At 40.3% G+C, this 23227-nt stretch overlaps 1 protein-coding gene across 4 annotated transcripts; it reads left to right on the plus strand.

Moving 5' to 3' along the window:
• The first annotated feature begins 410 nt into the window (after positions 1-410).
• Positions 411-23027, plus strand: LOC138806745 (zinc finger protein 717-like). 4 transcript variants are annotated; one of them, XM_069992091.1, is made up of 5 exons: positions 411-522; positions 6025-6083; positions 16810-16936; positions 17969-18058; positions 19170-23027. In XM_069992091.1, the coding sequence occupies exons 2-5, from the start codon at positions 6027-6029 to the stop codon at positions 20939-20941; spliced, it is 2046 nt and encodes a 681-aa protein (XP_069848192.1). In that variant the 5' UTR covers positions 411-522; positions 6025-6026; the 3' UTR covers positions 20942-23027. The 4 variants fall into 4 exon arrangements, with proteins under 4 accessions (XP_069848192.1, XP_069848191.1, XP_069848193.1 ...); XM_069992090.1 differs by lacking the exon at positions 411-522 and adding an exon at positions 4070-4273; XM_069992092.1 differs by lacking the exon at positions 411-522 and adding an exon at positions 4070-4221.
• The last annotated feature ends 200 nt before the right edge of the window (positions 23028-23227 follow it).

Below are 23227 nucleotides of genomic sequence, written 5' to 3' on the forward strand. Positions count from 1 at the left end.
ACTCATCTTACCTCCCACAGCTTGGAGAGCAATGTCCAAATGCACCGACTGCCAGGACCTAGGCTCAGGGACGGGTCACACCCCCGCGACAATTCCGTTGCTTCCAGAACGGCGCGGTGCATTGTGGGAGTTGTAGTCTCCAGTGGAGAAAAGATCTTCTGAAAGTATGGGTTTGGGGGAGAGAGAGACAGAGAGAAAGATAGATAGATAGACAGACAGACAGACACAGAGAGCGATAGAGAGAGTCAGAGAGAGAAAGAGAGAGAGAAAAAGAACGAGCGAGCGAGAGCGCGCGCGAGCACAGGCCGGAAGATCCCTTTTGCGCATGCGCCTTCCCGCACTGTGGGTGTGTTCAGTGTGCAAATTCCGGTTTGCTTCCTTCTCGCTTGCTGCTGCTGGAAATGCTCTGAAGAACAGCTTTGCAGTCCGCAGTTCGAGCTCCCGGGCTGGCGCCCGGCCTCTCTCCGGTGGACCTGCGGGGCTGTAAGTTGAGGGGATCTCATGCTGCAGTGGCGATATCAGGTACGAATTGTGAACTGGGCTCCGGACCAGAGTCCACGTGTTCCTCGGGTCTGCGCTGGACGGTTTGCTTGGGGTTCGTGAGTTTGTGCTGCCATTAGCCCGTGTGCCTGCAGATGCCACAATCTGGCTCCCGAGCTCCGAGAGCAAGTTGGGGGTTTCTCCAGACCAGGAGAGTCAGGAGCTGTGCATTTATATTCCACGTTCAAGAGGTTTTGCTGTTAACCTATGTGACTCGATTCACTTTCCCTCGCTGTAAGAAGAGCACGGTAACCATATTCTAGTGAAATTGTGAAGTGTGTGCCTGCCTGGAGCCCTCTTACAGTGCGAGGGACTGACTCTGCGTTGTTTCTCCTAGAGGGGGTCTCCACTTTGCTCCCTCCTGTCTTCTTAGCCTCCTTAGCACTCCTGGCTTGAGTTCATATGTGTTTGTACATAACTTGTTTCTAGAGACAGTTCTACATGGGGTATTAGTGTTCGATGGTTCTGCTTTTTTTTTTTTTTTTTAAGGGGCTTGAACTCTGGGCCTGGACGCTGTCCCTCAGCAATTCAGCTCAAGGCTAGCGCACTACCACTTGAGCCACAGCATCACTTTTGGTTGTCTAGTGGTTGATTGGAGATGAGTCTCATGGACTTTCCTGCCCGGGCTGGCTTTTCACCACGATCCTCAGATCTCAGTCTCCTGAGTGGCAAGGGTTACAGGCGTGAGCCACCGGTGCTGGGCAATGGTCCTGTATTTTTAGGGATAAATGAAGTCTAGCCATGTTTGAAGGAGGGCACCCTATGAATAGACCTTGTCTACTCTGACAAGTCCTGCAGAGCAGAGGCAGAAAAGCTCAGGAAAGGGAAGATGTTTTTACCTTCCCTTGCCTTACACAATAATTGGTTCTACTTCCCAGAGCACAAGATTTACATGATACTGTTTCCTCCAACACTCTCAATCACTTGGTGCTGTTGGGAGGTTTAGACTAACTTTCTGGAGAGGAGAGGGGTTGGCCTGAGGAATGAGGGAAAGCCTAGTTATTAGAGACAAGGTGAAGCTGTGGTTTGAAATGGAGAGATAACTATCATAATTGAAAGTATCTGTCTATGTACTAATCCCTAATCCTATTCTCACAAATTTATTCAGCCTTTTCCCACCATCATTTCTAGTACATGATCTCTCAAACTTATCCCAAATGTCTTATCTATGGATTTGCTAATGCTAGCTCTAACATGTTAGTTCTTTCTGGCAGTTCAGGAAGTGTTGGTCAGGAATCTTTGGCCTAAGAAAAGTTGCAGAAGTAAACTTGAGGTAATATATCCTGCTCAAGGTTGTAGGCTTTGTAGATGTTACATATCCTGAAGTTTTAGCTAGTGTTATCCATTTTGCCATATTCTGCTGAAAGAAGTATTATTTCACTTAGGAAATTCTTTTGTTTTGGTTTTGTTTTTGTTTTCTTTGGGGTCCGGTTGTGGGGCCTGAACTCTGGGCATGGGCACTGTCCCTCAGCTTTTCAGCTCAAGGCTACCACTCTACCACTTGAGCCACAGCGCCACTTCCAGCTTTTTTTCTTTTCGCTTATGTGGTGCTGGGGAAACGAACCCAGGGCCTCATGCATGCAAGGCAAGCGCTCTACCACTGAGCCACCTTCCCAGCCCACTTAGGAAATTCTTTTTGGAAATTGAAGTCAAGGAAACAGAAGCATTTCTTTTTTTTTTTTTTTTAAATTTTATTTTTTTTGTCAGTTGTGGGTGGGGCTTGAACTCTGGGCCTGGGTGCTGTCCCTTAGCCCTTCAGCTCAAGGTGAGCACTCTACTGCTTGAGCCACAGCGTCACTTCCGGTTTTCTAGTGGTTTATTGGAGATAAGAGTCTCATGGACTTTCCTGCCCTGGCTGGCTTTGAACCACGATCCTCAGATCTCAGCCTCCTGAGTAGCTAGGATTACAGGTGTGAGCCACTGGCGCCCGGCAGCATTTCTTGAAAATATATTAAACATGTTGATCCATTTTTTACACTCTGCACTTCTTATACCTTTTGCAAATCCATTTATTTTTATTTATTTTTTTATTTTTATTTATTTTTATTTTATTTTTTTATTTTTTTGCTTATGTGGTGCTGAGGAATCGAACCCAGGGCCTCATGCATGCAAGGCAAGCGCTCTACCACTGAGCCAACTTCCCAGCCCCTGCAAATCCATGTTAATAACATGGATATACTACACTTTATTCATCTCTTCTTGACAAATTACAATTCCTCCACTATAATAATGAGCCTATTTTACATCACTTAAAATGAGAGAGACTAGCTGGGTGCTGGTGGCTCATGCCTGTAGTCCTAGCTACTCAGGGGGCTGAAATCTGAGGATGGAGGTTCAAAGCAAAAAAGTCCCGTGAAAGTGGTAGAGTGGTAGCCTTTAGCTGAAGAGCTCAAGGACAGCACCCAGGCCCAGAGTTCAAGCCCCAGGACTGACAGAGAGAGGCGGGGAGAGGAAGGGGAGAGTGGGAAGGAAAGAGGAAGAGAGGGAGAAAGGGAGGGAGGAGACTGCCTAAAGGTATATTCCAAAACAATTGATAAAATATATTTTAAATACAATACAGTGCTCTTTTTCTGTGTGCTAGTCCTGGTTCTTGAGCTCAGGGTCTGAGCACTGACCCATGAGCTTCTTTTGCTGAAGGCAAATGTTCTACCACTTAAGCCACGTCTCTAATTACAGCTATTTTTGACATTTTATTGGAGATCAGAGTCCTCAGACTTTCCTGCCCCAGCTTGCTTCAATCTGGGATCATTTATAGCCATGAGCCATCAGAGCTCAGTTACAATACCCTCTTTTAAATTCAGATTATATTTCTAATAAAATAATCTGAAAGCTGGGCGCTGGTGGTTTACGCCTATAATCCTAGCAACTCAGGAGGCTGAGATCTGAGGATTGCAGTTCAAAGCCAGCCCATACAGGAACATCTATGCCTCCATCAGAAAGAATGACATCACCCCATTTGTTAGGAAATGGAAAGACTTGGAAAAAATTATATTAAGTGAAGTAAGCCAGGCCCAAAGAAACATAGGTCCCATTGTTTCCCTTATTTGTAATAGCTAGTATATGTCTGGGACAAGTAGAAAAGGTCAAAAGCTATGTACATATGACCAGATAAGATGAAGTTAAGCGAAATGAACCCCAAGATAGGGACACAAGGGTTTTTTTCTTTCTTGCTATTGTTTCTAACTTATGACATCCATGAGACTCTTATCTCCAATAAACCACCAGAAAGCTGGAAGTGGCTCTGTGGCTCAATTGGTACAGCACTAGCCTTGAGCTGAAGAGCTAAGGGACAGCGCCTAGGCTCTGAGTTCAAGCCCCACGACCGATCAAAAATAAAAAATCTGAAATAGCAACCTTCAGGTTTTTAAGGTGAGATGTTCAGTCATTACTGTTTATAAGGACAGTCCTGTAATAATCAGCAGGGGCTGAAGGCCTCCCCCAGCATTGCCCCTTGGGCCAGCTCTTCTCCGTCCAGTAGCAGTTGGGCTTGGGAGGAATAGCCGTTGGAGTGGGGGCAGGGCCAATGGGAGGACTAGCCGTTGGAGTGGGGGCAGGGGCACAGCCTATATATAGGCCGCAGTGCTCCAAGGAAAGGGGTGATGGAGAATACAGAAGAGGACAAAAGAAGAGAGCAGAAGCAGCAGCCTGAGAGAAGGCAAGAGGCCTGAGGCCCGTGGGAAGGTGAGAAACCTTCGGAGTGGCCTTCTGGAAGGCAAGAAGCCTGAAGCCTATGGTAAGGTCTGCAAGAAGATGAGAGTCCTGGAGGGCTGTACAGAAGGAGGAAGGGAGGAATAAAGATCAAGGTTGCTCCTTTGGAGGCTTGGAGGGTTTGCAGACTGACTAATGGGAGGTGTGTGTGGCTGTCCTTTTGAGGTTTGGAGGTTTGGAGGTCGAGCCTGCCCTTGGTTCTAGGTAGCTAGCCCAGGACAAGGTAGTTGCAGGTCCTTTCTAGTGTAAATAAAATTCTTTTGTCACTTTTAACTGTGCCTCTGTGGATTGTCTCGATCCAGGGTCATAATGTTCCAAATCCCAAATGAAAAAGAAAATATTCCACTCTGAAATCTGTAACACTCCTTGTTTCAAGTATTGTGATTATGGACACTTAGCCTATAATAAAATCTTAAGTCTTTTTTCAGAGGAAGAAAACATTCCTGGATGTAGAGAAACCCAATACTAATGTGCAAACATTGCTTTTAATAATTCCTGTTATCTTTTCTAGCAAAAACAACCTCACTGAAGTCTACAGAGTACTTTTTCAGTTTTTGTAGATGCCACTGTAAAGTTCATATTTTATTGTAAGACTTTCTATTGTATGAAATTGGTCAGAAACAAAGCAGAACTGTGGGTAATAGCATTTTCCTGTGTAATAAAACTAACCAACAAGCATAAGCAAAAGCACATAGGTATTTATTTGTTTTAAGTTTTATGGATATACATTTTGGGGTGTCCTCAGCTTGGTATTTTGTGTTAATATTGTTTAAGTAACATAAGATTTTAATCTTCTGGTTCTTTGGCTCAGGAGGGTTGGTTGGGATTGTGTCACTCTTATGAGTAGTATTTCATGTTGCATATTTATTACGACCTGTGTCTCCAGCAGGATTGCCAAAGTTCTTCATATGACTTTAGGAAAGTGAGCATTATGGACTTCTCAAACCATCATCTTTACTGATGTCTCTTTGGCCAGAGCAGGTTAAATGGCAAATTTCAAGTCATTGCACAAGGGTCCTCTGAGCATTTGGATATAGGGAAATGTGTCAGTGGCAACCGTTATTAAAAGATTATAACACAAGAAGTATGTATTATATATATTTTTCCTGTATAAGTTTGGGGTGAAAAATACTGAGTTATAGTATACATGTTCTCCATGGTGTTTAAAATGTAAATGAAGTAGGTAGAGTACAAATGCTCAATGGAGTCCTAAGATACCTTTGCTTTAAAACAAAAATAGTTCATACATCCCTAAGTATATTTCAGTAGTAACTAGTTTTAGTGAAGATGTGATTTTTTTGTTTCAGTTATTTTTATGGGAACATTAGTTTTTATGAAGTTTCTATGTATATTAACCCAGAAATGCTTTGCTTTTATAATATCTATTTCCCAACTAATGAACTGTGGATTCATCTTTTTTTTTTCGGTCATGGGGCCTGAACTCTGGGCCTGGACGCTGTCCCTCAGCTTTTCAGCTCAAGGCTATTGCTCTACCACTTGAGTCACAGCGCCACTTCCAGCTTTTTTTGCTTATGTGGTGCTGAGGAATTGAACCCAGGGCCTCATGCATGCAAGGCAAACACTCTACCACGAAGCCACCTTCCCAGCCCTGTGGATTCATCTTTAATGGAGGTTTTAATGTTCTACTTGAGACATAAAAGATTCTTCTCCAATAAGAAGACTATGTTTTTCTAGCCCATGTATAATGTTTTGAGAAGGAAAATCTGGGGCAAAATCACATAGGTCCTTTCCTGACTACCTCGTTTGCTTTCTCAGCCATGCTTCCAGAATCTTCTGTTCATTGTCAACCGTCGGAAATAATGAAAGGATCGCTGGTGAGTTGCTTTTTATTTGTCACTTTGTTTTACATTCTATTTTATGAGCCTAAGGATGTCCAAGACTTGAAAAACAGAAAAACAGATTCAGCTTTAGGATCATGTTCATGAATATAGCATGTAGATTTAGGAGATTATAAAATCTTACATTCTGTCTAATTTGAATCCAGACTTGCATAAGATTTTTTTCTGTTTTTTTCTGATGTGAGAAAAAGTAGTCCCACTTTTTATGTTATTCAGTGACATCAAGGAGTTGACTTCTCATGGAAGGTGAAGGTTCACCAGCAATGGGTCAGAGATAACATTGTTATGAGTTTAACAAACTATCTTAATGAAGTTTTACTGGAGTTGCTGAAATAGTGTGGGCACACACTTATTAGAATGTTCTAGAGGACTGAGTCACCTATGCTCCTCAGTTCTCCATACATCTTTTTTTTTTGTTTTTTTTGCCAGTCCTGAGGTTTGAACTCAGGGCCTGGATACTGTCACTGAGCTTTTTTTGCTCAAGGCTAGCACTCTACCACTTGAGCCATAGCACCAATTCTGATTTTTTCTGTTCATGGCGTACTGAGGAATTGAACCCATGGCTTCATGCATGTTAGGCAAGTACTCTACCACTAAGCCATATTCCCAGCCCTATACATGCTTCTTGGACTGCTTTTTGGTCTTTGTTTTACTTGAAACTTATACTATATTTGATGATACAGTATATGGTCTTTCTAGAAATCTGTCCATTTCATTCTAAGGTATCTTCACAAGACTTTTTTTCTTAAATTTCCTTTTCATTCTCTGTTTCCTGCTCACTAGCTTTCTTTATTTCTCTCTTTGTCTCTATTTTTATCTGTATTTTTTTTCCTCTTTCTTTTTCTCGGTCCCTATTCCTTCCACCTGTCTCTCATTTTTTACTTTTCTTCAAATGCTCCATCTGGGAACCTGTTTTTCTTTTCTTTTTTTTAATTGTGAAAATACCATACAGAGGGGTTACAATTACATGGGCAAGGTAATGAGTACATTTCTTTTTTTTTTTTTTTGGGTCCAGTCGTGGGGCCTGAACTCTGGGCCTGGGCGCTGTCCCTCAGCTCTTCAGCTCAAGGCTAGCGCTCTACCACTTGAGCCACAGCGCCACTTCCGGCTTTTTTCTTTTTGCTTATATGGTGCTGAGGAATCGAACCCAGGGCCTCAGGCTTGCAAGGCAAGCGCTCTACCACTGAGCCACCTTCCCAGCCCAATGAGTACATTTCTTATCAAGCATTGTTGCCTCCTCCTTTGTTTCTCCTTCCCATCCCTTCTCATCTCCCAGGAACCTTTTTTTCTTACTGATCAATTTGCCTTTACTGACATGATACTTAGAGTTGACATTTTTTTTACCTATTAAATAGCAAAGTTGTTGTTGACTATAACCCAAGGCAGTTCTGTGGGATTCCAGAACCAAAGAAAATTAGAAAAACACAAGGACATATACAGGTAGTGAGATGGGGGGAAATTAATAACCCCAAGGCATACTAGCACTTGGGCACCAGTCCCCACAAGCAAGCTTGAGTTTACACAGGGAAGGTTACCATGGATACATGTATATTAATATTATATTATTAATTATATTATATTATTTTATAGTATATTAACTATATTAATATTATAATCTGAGCTAAATCAGAGATACTTGTTCCCTTGTTCTTTTGAGAGGGGACTGCAGCCCAGAGAAAGTCAAGATAAGAAGTCCACCTTACCTAGCCTTCAAGGTCAACAGCTCCCAAGGTTCAATTCCCAGCCTTTCCATCACTAAGGAAGGGGTGTGGCACTCCTTAACCCTCTATACTGTTGTCTGTTTTAACCCTTCCGTGGCCAGCTCTCAGCATAATGAATGCTGTTGGCATGGAGTTCCAACCTCTCAATCCTTTTCCACTTTTTGCTCAACTTCAGAATTCCCTACAGAACATTATTACTACCTTCTACCCATTGATACACAGCCAACAAAATTGATTTTTCCCCATTCTATTGTTTTTGGTCTAAACTCAATTGATGTGGTGCTGTAATTTTTTTCTTCTCCCTCCATTTGAATATTTTCATTCACTGCCACTGTAGGAGAGAAGCTGGTTTTGATAATAATACAATGACTAGGTTTTTTTTGTTTGTTTGTTTGTTTGTTTTTTTGGGTCGGTCATGGGGCTTGAACTCTGGACTTGGGCGCTATCCCTGCGCTCTTCAGCCCAAGGTGAGCACTCTACCGCTTGAGCCACAGTGCCACTTCTGGTGTTCTAGTGGTTTATTGGAGATAAGAGTCTCATGGACTTTCCTGCCCTGGCTGACTTTGAACCGGGATCCTCAGATCTCAGTCTCCCGAGTAGCTAGGATTATAGGCATGAGCTACTGGTGCCCGGTGTGACTAGAATTTTTAATATTTCAAATATCACTGGTGATAAAATCTCACAAACATTTGCTCAGTCATAGACATTTCAGGAGGGAGAGGAGGTGGGATCCTGGTGCGGGTTCCTCCTGGGCTCGGTCCCAGTGTGGTGGTGCAGTACAAGCTAACATGTGTGGTAATGTATCCTTAGAAATCTACTGGGAGAGGGGCTAGGAAGTTGGCTCAGTGGTAGAGCACTTGCCTTGCATGCCTTGAGGCCCTGGGTTTGATTCCTCAGCACCACATAAGCAAAAAGAAAAAAGCCAGAAGTGGCGCTATGACTCAAGTGGTAGAGCACTAGCCTTGAGCTGAAGAGCTGAGGGACAGTGCTCAGGCCCAGAGTTCAGGGCCCACACCGGACCAAAAAAAAAAAAAAAAAGAAATCTACTGGGAGAAATGATTCAGGAATATGTGACACACTTGAACAATAGTGAAAAGGTGTAAAAAACTGAAAGCAGGATTCATAGATTATAATAATTTGTATCTTTTATCCATGTGTGTTTCTTATTAATACTATTTATAGTGTATGTTTCCAGTTAAAAACTATTTTAATATATTTCCAAACACTTTTAATTTGGTATTCCAATAGGAAAAATAGATATGTCACTGATATCTGATAAAATTCACAGAATCTAAAATTTGATTTTTCCACATTCCCTTTGAAGACAGGTCTTGCTGTGTAGTCCAGAACTCTCTTGAATTTATGTCACCTAGCCTGGCTGGTAGTCCTTCTTTAGTTTCTCAAGTTTAGTGATATAGGTGTGTTCTATCCTCTGTAGCTGCATTAGCCATTCTTTTTTTTTTTTCCTGTCGTGGGGCCTGAACTCGGGGCCTGAACTCTGGGCCTGGGTGCTGTCCCTCAGCTCTTCAGTTCAAGGCTAGCGCTCTACCACTTGAGCCACAGCACCACTTCCAGCTTTTTTCTTTTTGCTTATGTGGTGCTGAGGAATCGAACCCAGGGCCTCAGGCATGCAAGGCAAGCACTCTACCACTGAGCCACCTTCCCAGCCCACATTAGCCATTCTTAAATGTACAATTCACTGATATTACCTATGCCCATATTGTACAGCCATCCCTTCCATCCATCTACAGTATTTTTCATCTTCTACGTGTGAAGCTGTATGATCATTAAATAGGCAGCTCCTCTTTCCTCTGTACCAGTCACTGGAACCATCTTACTTTTTTGTTCTCTGAGTTTGTTGATCCTTGGAAGCTCATTAAAGGAAATCATACCATGGCTGTTCATTAAAAACTGGTGGATTTTATTTAGCACATTGCATTCAAGTTTCATCCCTGTTGTAAAATTTTCTCCTTTTTATTTTTTTTTTAACATTTATCTGTTGTTTACATGCTTCTGTCTTCTGGTTATTATGAATAGTTATGTGAAGTGATCCTCCTCACTTGTGGTAGCAACAAGTCATCAGCCTGTTCTTTTTTTTTTTTTTTTTTCCGGTCATGGAGCCTGAACTCTGGGCCTGCGTGCTGTTCCTCAGCTCTTCAGCTCAAGGCTAGCGCTCTACCATTTGAGCCACAGCATCATTTCTGGCTTTTTCTGTTTATGTGGTGCTGAGGAATCGAACCCAGGGCCTCATGCATGCGAGGCAAGCGCTCTGCCACTGAGCCACCTTCCCAGCCCTGCATTTTATTTCCAATAATTATAACTTCTTCTAACTATGGTTGATTTTCTTCACTAAGGAAATAGTTTAGGCTAGCACTTCTCAATGGAGGAAGTGTTTAATTTATTGTAACAATAGAGGTGCTGTACAGAGGGATTACAATTACATGTGTCAGGTAATGAGGACACTTCCTTTCATACAGTGTCTTCCATTCCTTCATTCTTTCCCAGTCCCTCCCTCTCATCTCTACTCACCAGTTGTATAGTTTACTTTCCTCAGTGTCTAATGACCTCCACTGCTGTGATTTTCACCCTATTTTCCTTGAGTTCTATGGCTTTCCCTACCCTCCAGAAGATATACATGGGAGTACACCATACATAATCAAAAGCTTTTGTTTTTATTTCAAAAGTGAAGTAAGAAAGTGGTTACCTTTAACATTCTATAAATCACAGTGGCAGAGTACATTTCTTCCAGATCCATTCTAATTTTCATGTGATTTTTTTAACTCATATATTATTAGAAACATTATTCAATTTTAATGAATTTATAACTTATAGCTTTATTTCTCATATTGATTTCTACAAAGTCTGTCTTGAGATTTGCTTTCAGTGTGTCTGTCTTGGTAAATTTAATACCACAGTGCTCTATAAACAGCATTTAAGTTAAGATAATGCGATCCGTGTGTGTTCCTGTTGACTTTTTGTCTGGTTCTATCAATTAGAGGAGAGTTAGTTCTCCAATAGTAATGGTAGATTAAAAGTTATAATTCTGTGGCCTTTTAAACATGTCTTTGGAGACTGCTTTTCAGCATACAACTTTTATCATCGAGATGTACGATATGTCTGTTACTATCAATAGTCTGTATCTGTGGTCATACAATTTGTGTTGATGTTTATTTCCTTTCATATTACCACTATTTGTATTTGTATTTGTATTTTTTTTTTGGGGGTCCAGTTGTGGGGCCTGAACTCTGGGCCTGGGTACTGTCCTTCAGCTCCTCAGCTCAAGGCTAGCGCTCTACCACTTGAGCCACAGTGCCACTTCCAGCTTTTTTTCTTTTTGCTTATGTGGTGCTGAGGAATCAAACCCAGGGCCTCAGGCATGCAAGGCAAGCGTTCTACCACTGACCCACCTTCCCAGCCCCACTATTTGTATTTTTATTATTACTTTTGCTAAAGGTATCTTTGTATTTATTCATTTTTATTTCTCTATATATTCATTTTTATTTCTCTATATGTAGTGTATGTCTCTGGATAACTTATTGAGTTTTTCGAGTGTTTTTTTTGTCTGTTCAAGTCAGTGCCTTTACGTTTACTGTATATTACAATATTAACATGGTTTCATTTATGATGGCCATTTTCCTATTATCTGTCTTATCTGATATTTAGTTCCTATTTTGCTTCCATGTAACCTGTACACATCCTTCCGTACACTGTAAATCACCTCTAATATAGCCTGTAGGCACTCTTCTATACTGTAAATCACCTATCATACCTATTACAATTTAAATCCTGTGTAAATAGTTGTTCTTCTGCATTGTTCATGGGATAATGACAGTTTGTTCAAAGACTGCACATTTAATACAGGTGCCATACCTTTTCAAATAGTTTGGTTCAGTGGTTCATTGTATCTGTGCAACTCATAAATATGCAAGACCTAATACAGTTCTTTGAAAAAACTATTATGTAATAGCTATAATCTAGTCTGGTAGTTTGTTTTCTTTTTTCTTTCTTTCTTTCTTTTTTTTGGTTGTTGTGGGCCTGATTTCTGGGCCTGGGTGCTGTCACTCAGCTCTTCAGTTCAAGGCTAGCATTCCACCATTTGAGCCACAGTGCCACTTCTGGCTTTTACTGCTTATGTGGTGCTGAGGAATCAAACTTGGGGCCTCATGCATGCGAGGCAAGCGCTCTACCACTGAGCCACCTTCTCAGCCCCCATTTGTTTTCTTAATAAAGAAATAACCAGAGGTTTTATGTATAGAACAAAGGCTATCCTCAGGCTAAGGCATAGTTTCAGAAGAAGTAAAATATGCATGAAAATTGTTGCTATACTATAGAACTGGAAGAAAATAAATTTCCCACCCAGTCTGATTCTTTGTTGTGGCAGACATGGTGGATGTACTCTATTGTTGCTAGGTACTCTGAGTTTACAATATTCTTAGATTACCAACATATGACATTGTATACTATAGTTATATTTCAATGGAATAATTTCATATGTAACCTAAATCTATTGCCCTTTAAATATTTATTGACAGAATTAATTCTTTGAACACGGGCCCTCAATCTTAAGTGATCCATATCACAAGTCCACATACTTTGTTTTTAATACACTTAAGTGTTTATAGATTGAATCTTTATGCATTATGAATCATGAATATGGCCCTATAAGTTTTCCTTCCACAAATCATTTTAGAGAGATCACATAAAATATGTTCTAGGGCTGGGAATGTGGCTTAGTAGTAGAGTGCTTGCTTCACATACATGAAGCCCTGGGTTCGATTCCTCAGTACCCCATAAACAGAAAAAGCAGAAGTGGCACTGTGGCTCAAGTGGTAGACAGCTAGCCTTGAGCAAAAGAAGCTCAGAGACAGTGTCCAGGCCCAGAGTTCAAGGCCCAGGACTGTTAAAAAAAAATGTCTGTATGTTCTATGCATTCATTTATACTTATGTATGCATTTACCTTTTTATTTGTCCTCTGCGTAGATCTATGTTGGCATCTTTTGTTATTCTCTTGAAGCAGGATACTTTCTTATAATACTCTTAAAATGCAGGTGTATTATTAGTGAATTATCATTTCCTGAAAATACCTTCAATCTTCAATGGATTGTGAATTGAAGGTTACTTTCTTTCAAAACTTTACAGTACATTTCCTTTTTGTGTATTGTGCAGCATTCTCCTCTGGTCTTTTCAAGCATGGCTGGATTGGGACGATTGTTAGCCATTCTTCATTTGTAATGGGTTCAATGTGAGAGTCAAAAATCTTCATTTTAGAGGAGGCTGCAATGCTTGATAAGAAATGTACTCATTATCTTGCCCATGTAATTGTAACCCCTCTGTACAGTATGTTCACAATTTAAAAAAAATCTTCCTTTTAGCCTCTACACAACAAATTAATACTGTCTTTAATTCAAACTTTAAAAAATTTCTTCTGTGTTTTTTAGGTGATATCCCTCTTTTTTTCTTTTCTCTCTCCTGCTTGTGGTGGTTAAATTTCTATTTTTGTCATCTTGAATGTTTCATAAAGCTTTATTTATTTGCCTCCATCCTTCCCTCAAGGCTTATTGAAAATCAAATCCCAACCCACCTATATTTTGTATTGTAGGAGGTAGGCGATACTCACAAAATTTCATGCTAGCATTTCTTTTTTACTTAGGAAAGCAGCATCAGGGTATCTGTGACCACACTTCAATCTTTAGAAATTTAAAAACAAAAATGATTAACATAGGTTATTTTTATTGTGGGAATGAAGTCAAATCTTTTTTTTTTATTGTAAAATACTGTCCAGAGGGGTTACAGTTACATGAGTAAAGTGATAAGTACATTTCCTATCCAGCATTGTTACCTCTTCCTTTGTTTTTCCCCTACCCATCCCTTCCCTCCCCAGCTCCCCACCTTTCCAGCTCTCGACACCCTCCCACCCCCCCTACCCTCCCCACTGTCCCCGAAGTTGTAAAGTTGGTTTTCAACATACTGTCTTGTACATCTCATTGTTACAATGGGTCAACCTGTATCCCTATTTAAGCATTTTGTTTTTTCCCTTCTCCTCCCCAAATTAGAAAAATGTATATACAAGATGCAGACCACTGGAATCAAATACTGTGAAACTAGGGGTTATACTGTGGAGGAAGAACATACCAAAGAAACAAAAAAAATCACTTAGTACATTATAAATACATTAAAACAATAGCAAGAAAGAAAAAACCCTTTGTTTCCCAGTCTTGGGGTTCATTTCACTTAACATCAAACATCATCTAATATGTTTATATATACACATCTTTTGACCTTTTCTATTTGTCCTAGACTTATACTAGTTATTGCAAATAAGGGAAACCATGGGGCTATGTTTCTTTGGGCCTGGCTTACTTCACAGTATAATTTTTTCCAAGTTTTTCCATTTCCTAACAAATGGGGCCATGTCACTCTTTCTGATGGAGGCATAGAATTCCATTTTATAAATGTACCACATTTTTTTATCCATTCATCTTCTGAGGGGCATCTGGGTTGGTTCCATGTCTTAGCTATGGTAAATAATGCTGCGATAAACATAGTTGTTTGGTAGCTTTATTATACCTTTTTTTTATGATTGTTTGGGTAAATGCCCCGAAAGTGGGATTGCTGGGTCATAGGGGAGCTCTATGTGCAGTCTTTTGAGGAACTTCCGTACTTCTTTCCAAAGTGGTTGAACAAGTTTACACTCCCACCAACAATGCAGTAGGGTTCCCTTTAGGCCACATCTCTCCAGCATCTGTTGTTTTGTTATAGATTTTTTGATTATAGCCATTCTAACTGGGGTGAGGTAGAATCTCAATGTTGTTTTTTTTTTGGGGGGGGGGTCTGGTCGTGGGGCCTGAACTCTGGGCCTGGGTGCTGTCCCTCAGCTCTTCAGCTCAAGGCTAGCGCTCTACCACTTGAGCCACAGCACCACTTCTGGCTTTTATTCTTTTTGCTTATGTGGTGCTGAGGAATCCAACCCAGGGCCTCATGCATGCAAGGCAAGCGCTCTACCACTGAACCACCTTCCCAGCCCTCAGTGTTGTTTTGATTTGCATTTCTTTTATGGCTAGACAAGTTGAGCATTTCTTCATGTGTCTATTGGTCATTCTTATTTCCTTTTCAGAGAAGTTTCTCTTTTTTAGCCCACTTATTTATTGGGCAGTTGTTTCTTTGAGGATTTATTGTTGGGGGATTTAATTTTTTGAGTTCTAGGTATATTTTAGATATGAGACCCTTGTCCGTTGTATGGCTAGTGAAGACCTTCTCCCAATCTATGGGCTTTCTATTGATCTTGCTAGCTATGTGCTTTGCCATGAAGAAGCTCTGCAGCTTCATGTAATCCCATTTGTCTGACCTTTCTTTGATTTGTTGTGTTTCTGGGTCTCTTTTAAGAAAATTTCAGCCTGTGCCAGGGAGACCTAGAGTTTCTTCTATTCCTTCCTGTAATTTTTTTTTTTTTGGTCCAGTTGTGGGGCCTGAACTCTGGGCCTGGGTGCTGTCCCTAGCTCTTCAGCTCAAGGCTAGCGCTCTACCACTTGAGCCACAGTGCCACTTCCAGTTTTTTTTTCTTTTTGCTTATGTGGTGCTGAGGAATCGAACCCAGGGCCTCATGCATGCAAGGCAAGCGCTCTACCACTGAGCCCCCTTCCCAGCCCCCTTCCTGTAATGTTTGCAAGGTGTCTGCTTTGACTCCGAGGTCTTTGATCCATTTGGAATTGATTCTGGTGTAGGGTGATGTATAAGGATCTAGCTTTAGTTTTCTACAAGTGATTAACCAATTTTGCCAGCACCGTTTACTGAAGAGGCTGTCTTTCTTCCATTCTATTTTTTTTAGCTCCCTAGGTCTGTGGGTTCATTTCTGGGTTTTCAATTCTATTCCATTGGTCCTGAGGTCTGCTCTTGTGCCAGTACCAAGCTGTTTTGATTACTATGGCTTTGTAGTAGAGTTTGAAATTTGGTATTGATATTCCTCCAGCACTGTTCTTTCTGTTAAGGATCGTTTTTGCCATTCGGAGTCTTTTATTGTTCCATATGAATTTTTGGATTGCTGCTTCTATTTCCTTGAAGAATGAGGTTGGAATATTGATAGGTATCACGTTGAATTCATATATAGCCTTTGGAAGTATCGCCATTTTCGTGGTGTTAATCCTCCCAATCCAGGAGCGTGGGAGGTTTTTCTACTTCCTAAGTTCTGTTTTAATTTCCTTTTGCAGGTTTTTATAGTTTTCATCGCAAAGGTCCTTCAATGAAGTCAAATCTTACCAAAGCAACTATTATCTACTTTCTTGAGTACTGTTACTTCCTTTAACATTCACCTGGGCATTATGTTTTTCATAGATCTACTAATATGTATTTAATGTGATGTCCTGATTGCCTATGAGAGCACTTCTTTGTTTTATTTTGTTCATTTTAAATACATTTTTTATTGTAAAAATATTGTGCAGAGGGGTTACAGTTACATGAACAAGATCATGAGTACATTTCCTATCAAGCATTGTTACCTCCTCCTTTGTTTTTCCCCTACCCTTTCTTCCCTCCCACCTCCACAACTACAGAGTGTAGTTTAATAGAAGATCTAAACAGGCTTTTAATAGAAGATCTAAACAGGCTTTTCAGTTAGACAAAGTATGAAAATGCAGGAAAAGTTAGTTTATTGTTACACTGGTATGTAGTAAATTTTAGCAAAATAAGCTAAATACACTTTCAGATGCCTACTTAGACTTAATGTTGTTTTGCCAGATTATTAGCTCTTATCTCTATTGCTAGCACCAGAAATGTGTTCTCACGTGTATTTGTAACTTTGTATTTGTAACTACCAAGTTCATATGGAGGCAAATCTTTCTACTTTGATTTTTCTTTCTCTCACTGTATAGGTAACAGAGTAAGTTCCATTTTATTTAAGAAAAAAGCATTCATGTATAAGAATGAAATTTCAGACTTGGTGTTCTCATGACTCAGGGCTAATTAATGATGGAAATGTGCCATTTCAGAAGTTGGTGTCCTTTGATGAGGTGGCTGTGGATTTCAGCTGGGAGGAATGGCAGGACCTGGATATTTCTCAGAGGACCCTGTATAGAGATGTAATGCTAGAGACCTACAGCAACCTGGTATCCTTAGGTGAGCAAAAGTCATATTAACTTGCAAGGTCAAGTGCTTTGTTTTTGTAGATATATGAATATTTATGGGGTTTTTTTGGTGGTTTTTTTTTTTTGGGGGGGGGGTCTGGTCATGGGACCTGAACTCTGGGCCTGGGCGCTGTCCCTCAGCCCTTCAGCTCAAGGCTAGCGCTCTACCACTTGAGCCACAGTGCCACTTCCAGCTTTTTTCTTTTTGCTTATGTGGTGCTGAGGAATTGAACCCAGGGCCTCAGGCATGCAAGGCAAGCGCTCTACCATTGAGCCACCTTCCCAGCCCCAATATTTATGTTATTTAGGTGTAAGATTCCAGTCCATGGGAAGTGTCACTTTTTTTTTTTTTTTAAGAAAAACTTCAACTTTATGTAACTCCTGAGGCAGTTTTATTCTTATTCTTCAAGAAGCCATACCTTTAGAACAAAGGTTCTAAACTATGTATATCACTATTAGAAGTATGATCTAGTTTTTCACTGGATGCAGTGGTTCATGCCTGTAATCCTAGCTAATCAGAAGGATAAAATCTTAATATTTTGGTTTGAAACCAGCAATGTGTATGAAGTACCCATGGGACTCTTCTATCCAATTAACCACTCCCAAACTGGAAGTGGAGCTGGGTGTCAAACTGGTAGAATGCTAGCCTTGAGCAAAAGAACTGAATTGAAACCATATAACTGGCAAAATAAATCCAAAGCTGGGGGAAAGTCAACCATGGAGCTGGTGAGAAATAAGAAATAGGATGTCTGAGATCTTAAAGCAATGATGACCCAACATGAGCAATAGGTCTCCACTTTTTGTTTTTTTTGTCAGTCATGGGGCCTGAACTCTAGGCCTGGACGCTGTCACTCAGCTCTTCAGTTCAAGGCTAGTGCTTTACCACTTGAGCCACAGTGCCACTTCTGGCTTTTTCTGTTTATGTGTACTGAGGAATCGAACCCAGGTCCTCATGCATGCTAGGCAAGCACTCTACTACTGAGCCACCTTCCCAGCCCAGGTCTCCACTATTTCTTAATAACAGGTCACTGTGTTCCTAAACCTAAGTTGATTGTCAAGCTGGAGCAAGGTGCAGAACCATGGATAGGAGAAGCCTCAGACAAGAATTTCACAGGTGAGTTAAAGCATCTTGTATAGATGTTGAAGCCAGAACCAAGTTGGTAAGTTCATGATCCTGTATTGAGCAATAATGTTCCTAGTTCCCCTGGGCCCTATGTGTGGCAGAGAACTAGGTGATCCTTTGTCTCAAAGACTTGTGAATCAAGAATTCATGGGGAGACATCCTGAATTCTGTGTGGCAGTCGAGTTAAAGTTAGCAATTCTTTCTCTTTGTGGAAATCATTCTGAAACAAAAAAGAGAATTAGGAATGTAGAAAATGAGATTTCATTTTCTTTGAAACTAGGAGTATGCAGGGTTAGGTAATAAGGAGTACACCAGGGCTGCTATCCTCTGATAAGGAAAATAGCCTATTGGTGGTGGGAAGATACTGGAGTTCACAACTAGATCTTTTAGTGTAGAGAGGATGATTAATTAGGTCGTGAGCTGGAATGTCTTTGATCTTCCATGCTTCTGAGGGGCAGGAGTGTCACAAAAGGAATTTTGATGAGACTGTCTAAGATGGAGAGAAATGAACTTTAAAATTCCCACAGATACTTAAAGTAATTCTTATGAGAAGTTAGAATTGAAGAGATGTAGGTATTAATGCCTACTGTCAGGAACCATCCCTGTTTAGGTGAAAGGCAAAGGAATATATAAAACACAATTATAGTCTCCAAATCTAGAAAATATTCCAGTTCCTCACCTAATGGTTGAGAAGCAAAGCAGCGCAATATATAAATTATTTCAAGAAAATTAAAGAACACAAAGCAGCTATTCCCCTATGGTCAAACAAAACAATATTTGAAACAAACAACCCCAAGAATACTAAAGGCAAATTTTAAGTGTTCACCTTAAAACTTTCACAGTGTTTAGTTGAATAATTTGAGTAAATATTTCTTCTGATATAAAAAGAAAAACTGAAACACAGAAAAACATTTTCCATTGCTAAATAATCAGTATTATTTTTTAATTAATACATTAGGGAGAAATCATGTATCATAAATTAATTCCTATTTTGATAATTGAAAATCTGTAAAAGAATGGGAGAAAATGTCTTCATCTTTACATTAAGGAATCTTTGGATCTCATTTATGTTTTTGTCTTTTTTTTCTTTGACACATTTTAGATGTCCAAGAAATGGAGGAGGTGATTAAGACCTGCCAGGAAGGTTCAGATGAATGTCTGTGTGAAGTAGCAGTCACAAATAGTAACCCAGTGGAAGAAAGAGTGAGATTGATAACAACTTTTAACTTGGGCTCAACTCATAAGCTTGAGCTGATGAGGAATAATGGGAACTCTTTAGGGATGAGCACTGAGGAGTTCATTGAGTGTCAGGACATGCTTCTCTATAGTGAGTCTGATGAGATGCATGCTGCGTATACACCTGGTGTGTCTCCTGTAGTTGAACAATCCTTCAGATATTCTGAGTATTTTAGTCAAAATTATGCGACTCCAAATGAGCTGCAGTATTTTGAATTTGGTGGAGAAGGGAAGGTATTAAACTCAGAGACTATATTCTTTAGACATAATTGGGTCTGTATGGGAGACACCTCCTATAACCATAGTGAATATAGAGAAGACTATGATAAGTCTGCTCTCCTTGCCCAAGAGATACGTCAAGGAGGGAGGAAAACACCTGAATGTACTTTATGTGGAAAAACATTCTACGTAAGACCTGTAGTCACTACACATGAGAAAATGTACAAAGGAGAGAATCCTTGTACATGTAATGAATGTGAGAAGTCTTTCAATAAGGAAATGCACATTAGAAAACCTGAGAGCAAATATCCACAGAAGTCCGATGAGTATAAGCAATGTACAAAATCTCTTTCTCAGAAGTCAGACTTGACTTTCCAACCTCAATCACCCATAGATGAGAAACCCTTTGACTATGAGGAATGCAGGAAATTTTCCACCCAGAAGTCAGGTCTCAGCAGGCATCAGAAAACTCCCAAAGATGAGAAACATCATGAATGCAACAAATGTGGAAAGTCTTTCATACAGAAGTCATACCTCACTTTGCTTCAGAGAACACACACAGGAGGGAAACCTTATGAATGTAACACATGTGGAAAATCTTTTGCCCGGAAGACACATCTTACTGTCCATCAGAGAACACACACAGGAGAGAAACCTTATGAATGTCAGACATGTGAAAAGACCTTCACCCGGAAGGCAAACCTCCAGAGACACACGAGAATTCACACAGGTGAGAAACCTTTTGAATGTAACAAATGTGGAAAGACTTTCAGACGGAAGTCAGACCTCACTTTGCACGAGAGAAATCACACTGGAGAGAAACCTTATGAATGCAACAAATGTGGTAAGGCTTTCAGAGGGAAGTCTCACCTCACTTTGCACCAAAGAACACATACAGGAGAGAAACCTTATGAATGCAACAAATGTGGAAAGACCTTCAAGTGGAGTTCACACCTTGGCATGCATAACAGAATTCACACTGGTGAGAAACCTTATGAATGTAACAAATGTGGAAAAACCTTCACCCAGAGTTCACACCTCAGCAAGCATAAGATAATTCACACAGGTGGGGAACCTTATGAATGTAACAAATATAGATCTTTCAGGCAGAAGTCTTCCTTCACTTTGCATCAGAGAACACACACAGGAGAGAAACTTTATGAATGTAACAAATGTGGAAAGTCTTTCAGGCACAAATCAACCCTCACTTCGCATCAGAGAACACACACAGGAGAGAAACCTTATGAATGCAACAAATGTGGAAAGACCTTCAAGTGGAGTTCACACCTCAGTAGGCATAAGAGAATTCACACAGGTGAGAAACCTTATGAATGTAACAAATGTGGAAAGTCTTTCATCCAGAGTTCACATCTCAACAAGCATAAGAGAATTCACACTCGTGAAAAATTTTATGAATAAGTGGAAAGTTGTTCACCTGGAAGAAAACTCAGTTTGCATCAGAGAACCCACACAGGAGAGAAACCTTAAGAATGGAGCATATGTGCAATCTTTCACCCAGAAGGCACAGCTTATGGCTCATCATTGAACACACATAGGAGAGAAATCTTATGAATAAAACAAATGTGGAAAAAATTTTCAAGAAGTCACACCTCAGTTTGCCTCAGAGAACATACACAGGAGAGAAACCGTATGAACGTAACAAACGTGGAAAATCCTTCACCAAAAAGGTATGGGTTGGTGTTAATAGAACACACAGGAGAGAAACCTTATGAATGTTATAAATATGGAAAGGTATGCCTTCACCTGGAAGGCATACCTCAGAGTTCATCAGAGAACTGAATCACATAGGAGAAAAGAAAACTAATGACTAGACCAAATGTGCAATGACTTTTAAGCAGGTGTCAGTCCTCAGTGCATCTGAGAACATATAAATAAATGAGAGAAATTCTCAGCATAATAAATGTAGAAAAACATTTAGCTGGAAGTCTTATCTCTACGGGTATCAGAGATCTGGTAAATGTAAACATTAGAGGAAATCTTTCAAGCAGAAGTCAGGCTTTAGTAAGCATCAGCACTCACAGGAAAGAAACCCAATGCAGGAAAATACTTTTCAGGAACTGCTGCAAATTATACAGAGAAGCTCTTCATGGCAGAAGTAAGCTGGGTGTAATAGGAAACCATTCTTTCCTTTTTCTTTTTTTTTTTTTGGGGGGGGGGTCCAGTTGTGGGGCCTGAACTCTGGGCCTGAGCACTGTCCCTCGGGTCTTCAGCTCAAGGCTAGCACTCTACCACTTGAGCCACAGTGTCACTTCCGGCTTTTTTCTTATGTGGTGCTTAGGAATCGAACCCAGGGCCTCAGGCATGCAAGGCAAGTGCTCTACCACTGAGCCACCTTCCCAGCCTGAAACCATTATTTCCTATTGGGCACTCGCTGAGCCAACATTTCTCATCCTCTTATTGTGATGAGTGTGGATGGTGTCCTTGAATGTTATTCAAAAGATTTGGACACAAGTGATGGGTGTTAATTTCTTCCAGGCTTGAGAAGTAATTAAGAGAGTGAAGTTGTTGACTTGTGTCTTTTATAGTATGGAATAATTTGTCAAGGTGATTTTATAAAGTCAGAAATAAGAGCTCTGGCCTCTTGAGATTGGACTCAGATCATCCTCCAAGGTGGTTTGGGGAGTCATAGATGGGAAAAGACTGTTATGATTTCAGACAAGGACATAAGAGCTTCGATTTCTCCACTGCTCCACTAAAGTATCCCACTGTATGTGCGCTCAATGTGTTATAACACAAGTGACTCACTATTTCCAGTTCAGTTTTTGAATAGAAGATCTGGTGGAAGATGCCACTCCTTGTTTATTACAAAATGTGCACAGTTGTGAAATTTTGCTCTTCACCTTTTGTCCTCAAGTTCATGAAACATTCAGAAAACATGGAAGGGCACACATTTGGGGATATATATGCTTTTTGTATGGGTACAAGTCCTGTAGCTTGATCTCAGAGCCTAGGCACTGTTCTTAAGCATTTTTGCTCAAGGCTAATGCTCAACTACTTGAGTCACAGCTTCATTTCTGGTTTCTTTGGTTGGTAAATAAAGACAAGAGTCTAAACCATTTGGTTTTGGATGAGTAACCCCAAAATAACTTCAGTGCTTCCTTTATATTGAATTAATCACTGGTGATGAGTCACTTGTGATTGATTCACCCTTAGTTCATTCTGTTGTTCTGTTGAGTGAGTTATTATAATAAACCAGCGTGGATAATATGAAGAGCCTGTGTTTTTTCACTTTTCTGGAGGCTGAAAGTGGAGTTCTGAGGAGGATGAGTCTATCATCACTCCAATTTCTCCAGCTCCATTCAGATAATTGTACCAAAACACAATGAAGACATGGTTTGATTAAACTCAATTCTGGTAGTAAGGAAATAATTGGAAACACAGCAAAAATGAGGAACCAGAAGCTAGTTAGAAGGTGGTTGCCGAAATCCAAGGGATGAGAGAGACAGAGGTAGGACTGTGCTAGATTTTTGGTAGGGTAAAATTCAGGTAAAAAGTCATCCTAATCACATATTTCTCCCTAGGTATAGTCATACAATATTTTGAAGCATAATACTATACTATGATTTCATTCTGCAGTGTTTCATATCCAGCACCAAGAACACATATATTTCTTTATGATGAGAATACTGTCATTTGCAATCTCAGGGCGGGCTATGGAAGATAGTATAAGTCAAATAACCAGGT

Source organism: Dipodomys merriami, unplaced genomic scaffold (assembly GCF_024711535.1).
Source record: "Dipodomys merriami isolate MVZ:Mamm:240054 unplaced genomic scaffold, mDipMer1.0.p SCAF_407, whole genome shotgun sequence".
In the NCBI taxonomy this organism is placed as follows: Eukaryota; Metazoa; Chordata; class Mammalia; order Rodentia; family Heteromyidae; genus Dipodomys; species Dipodomys merriami.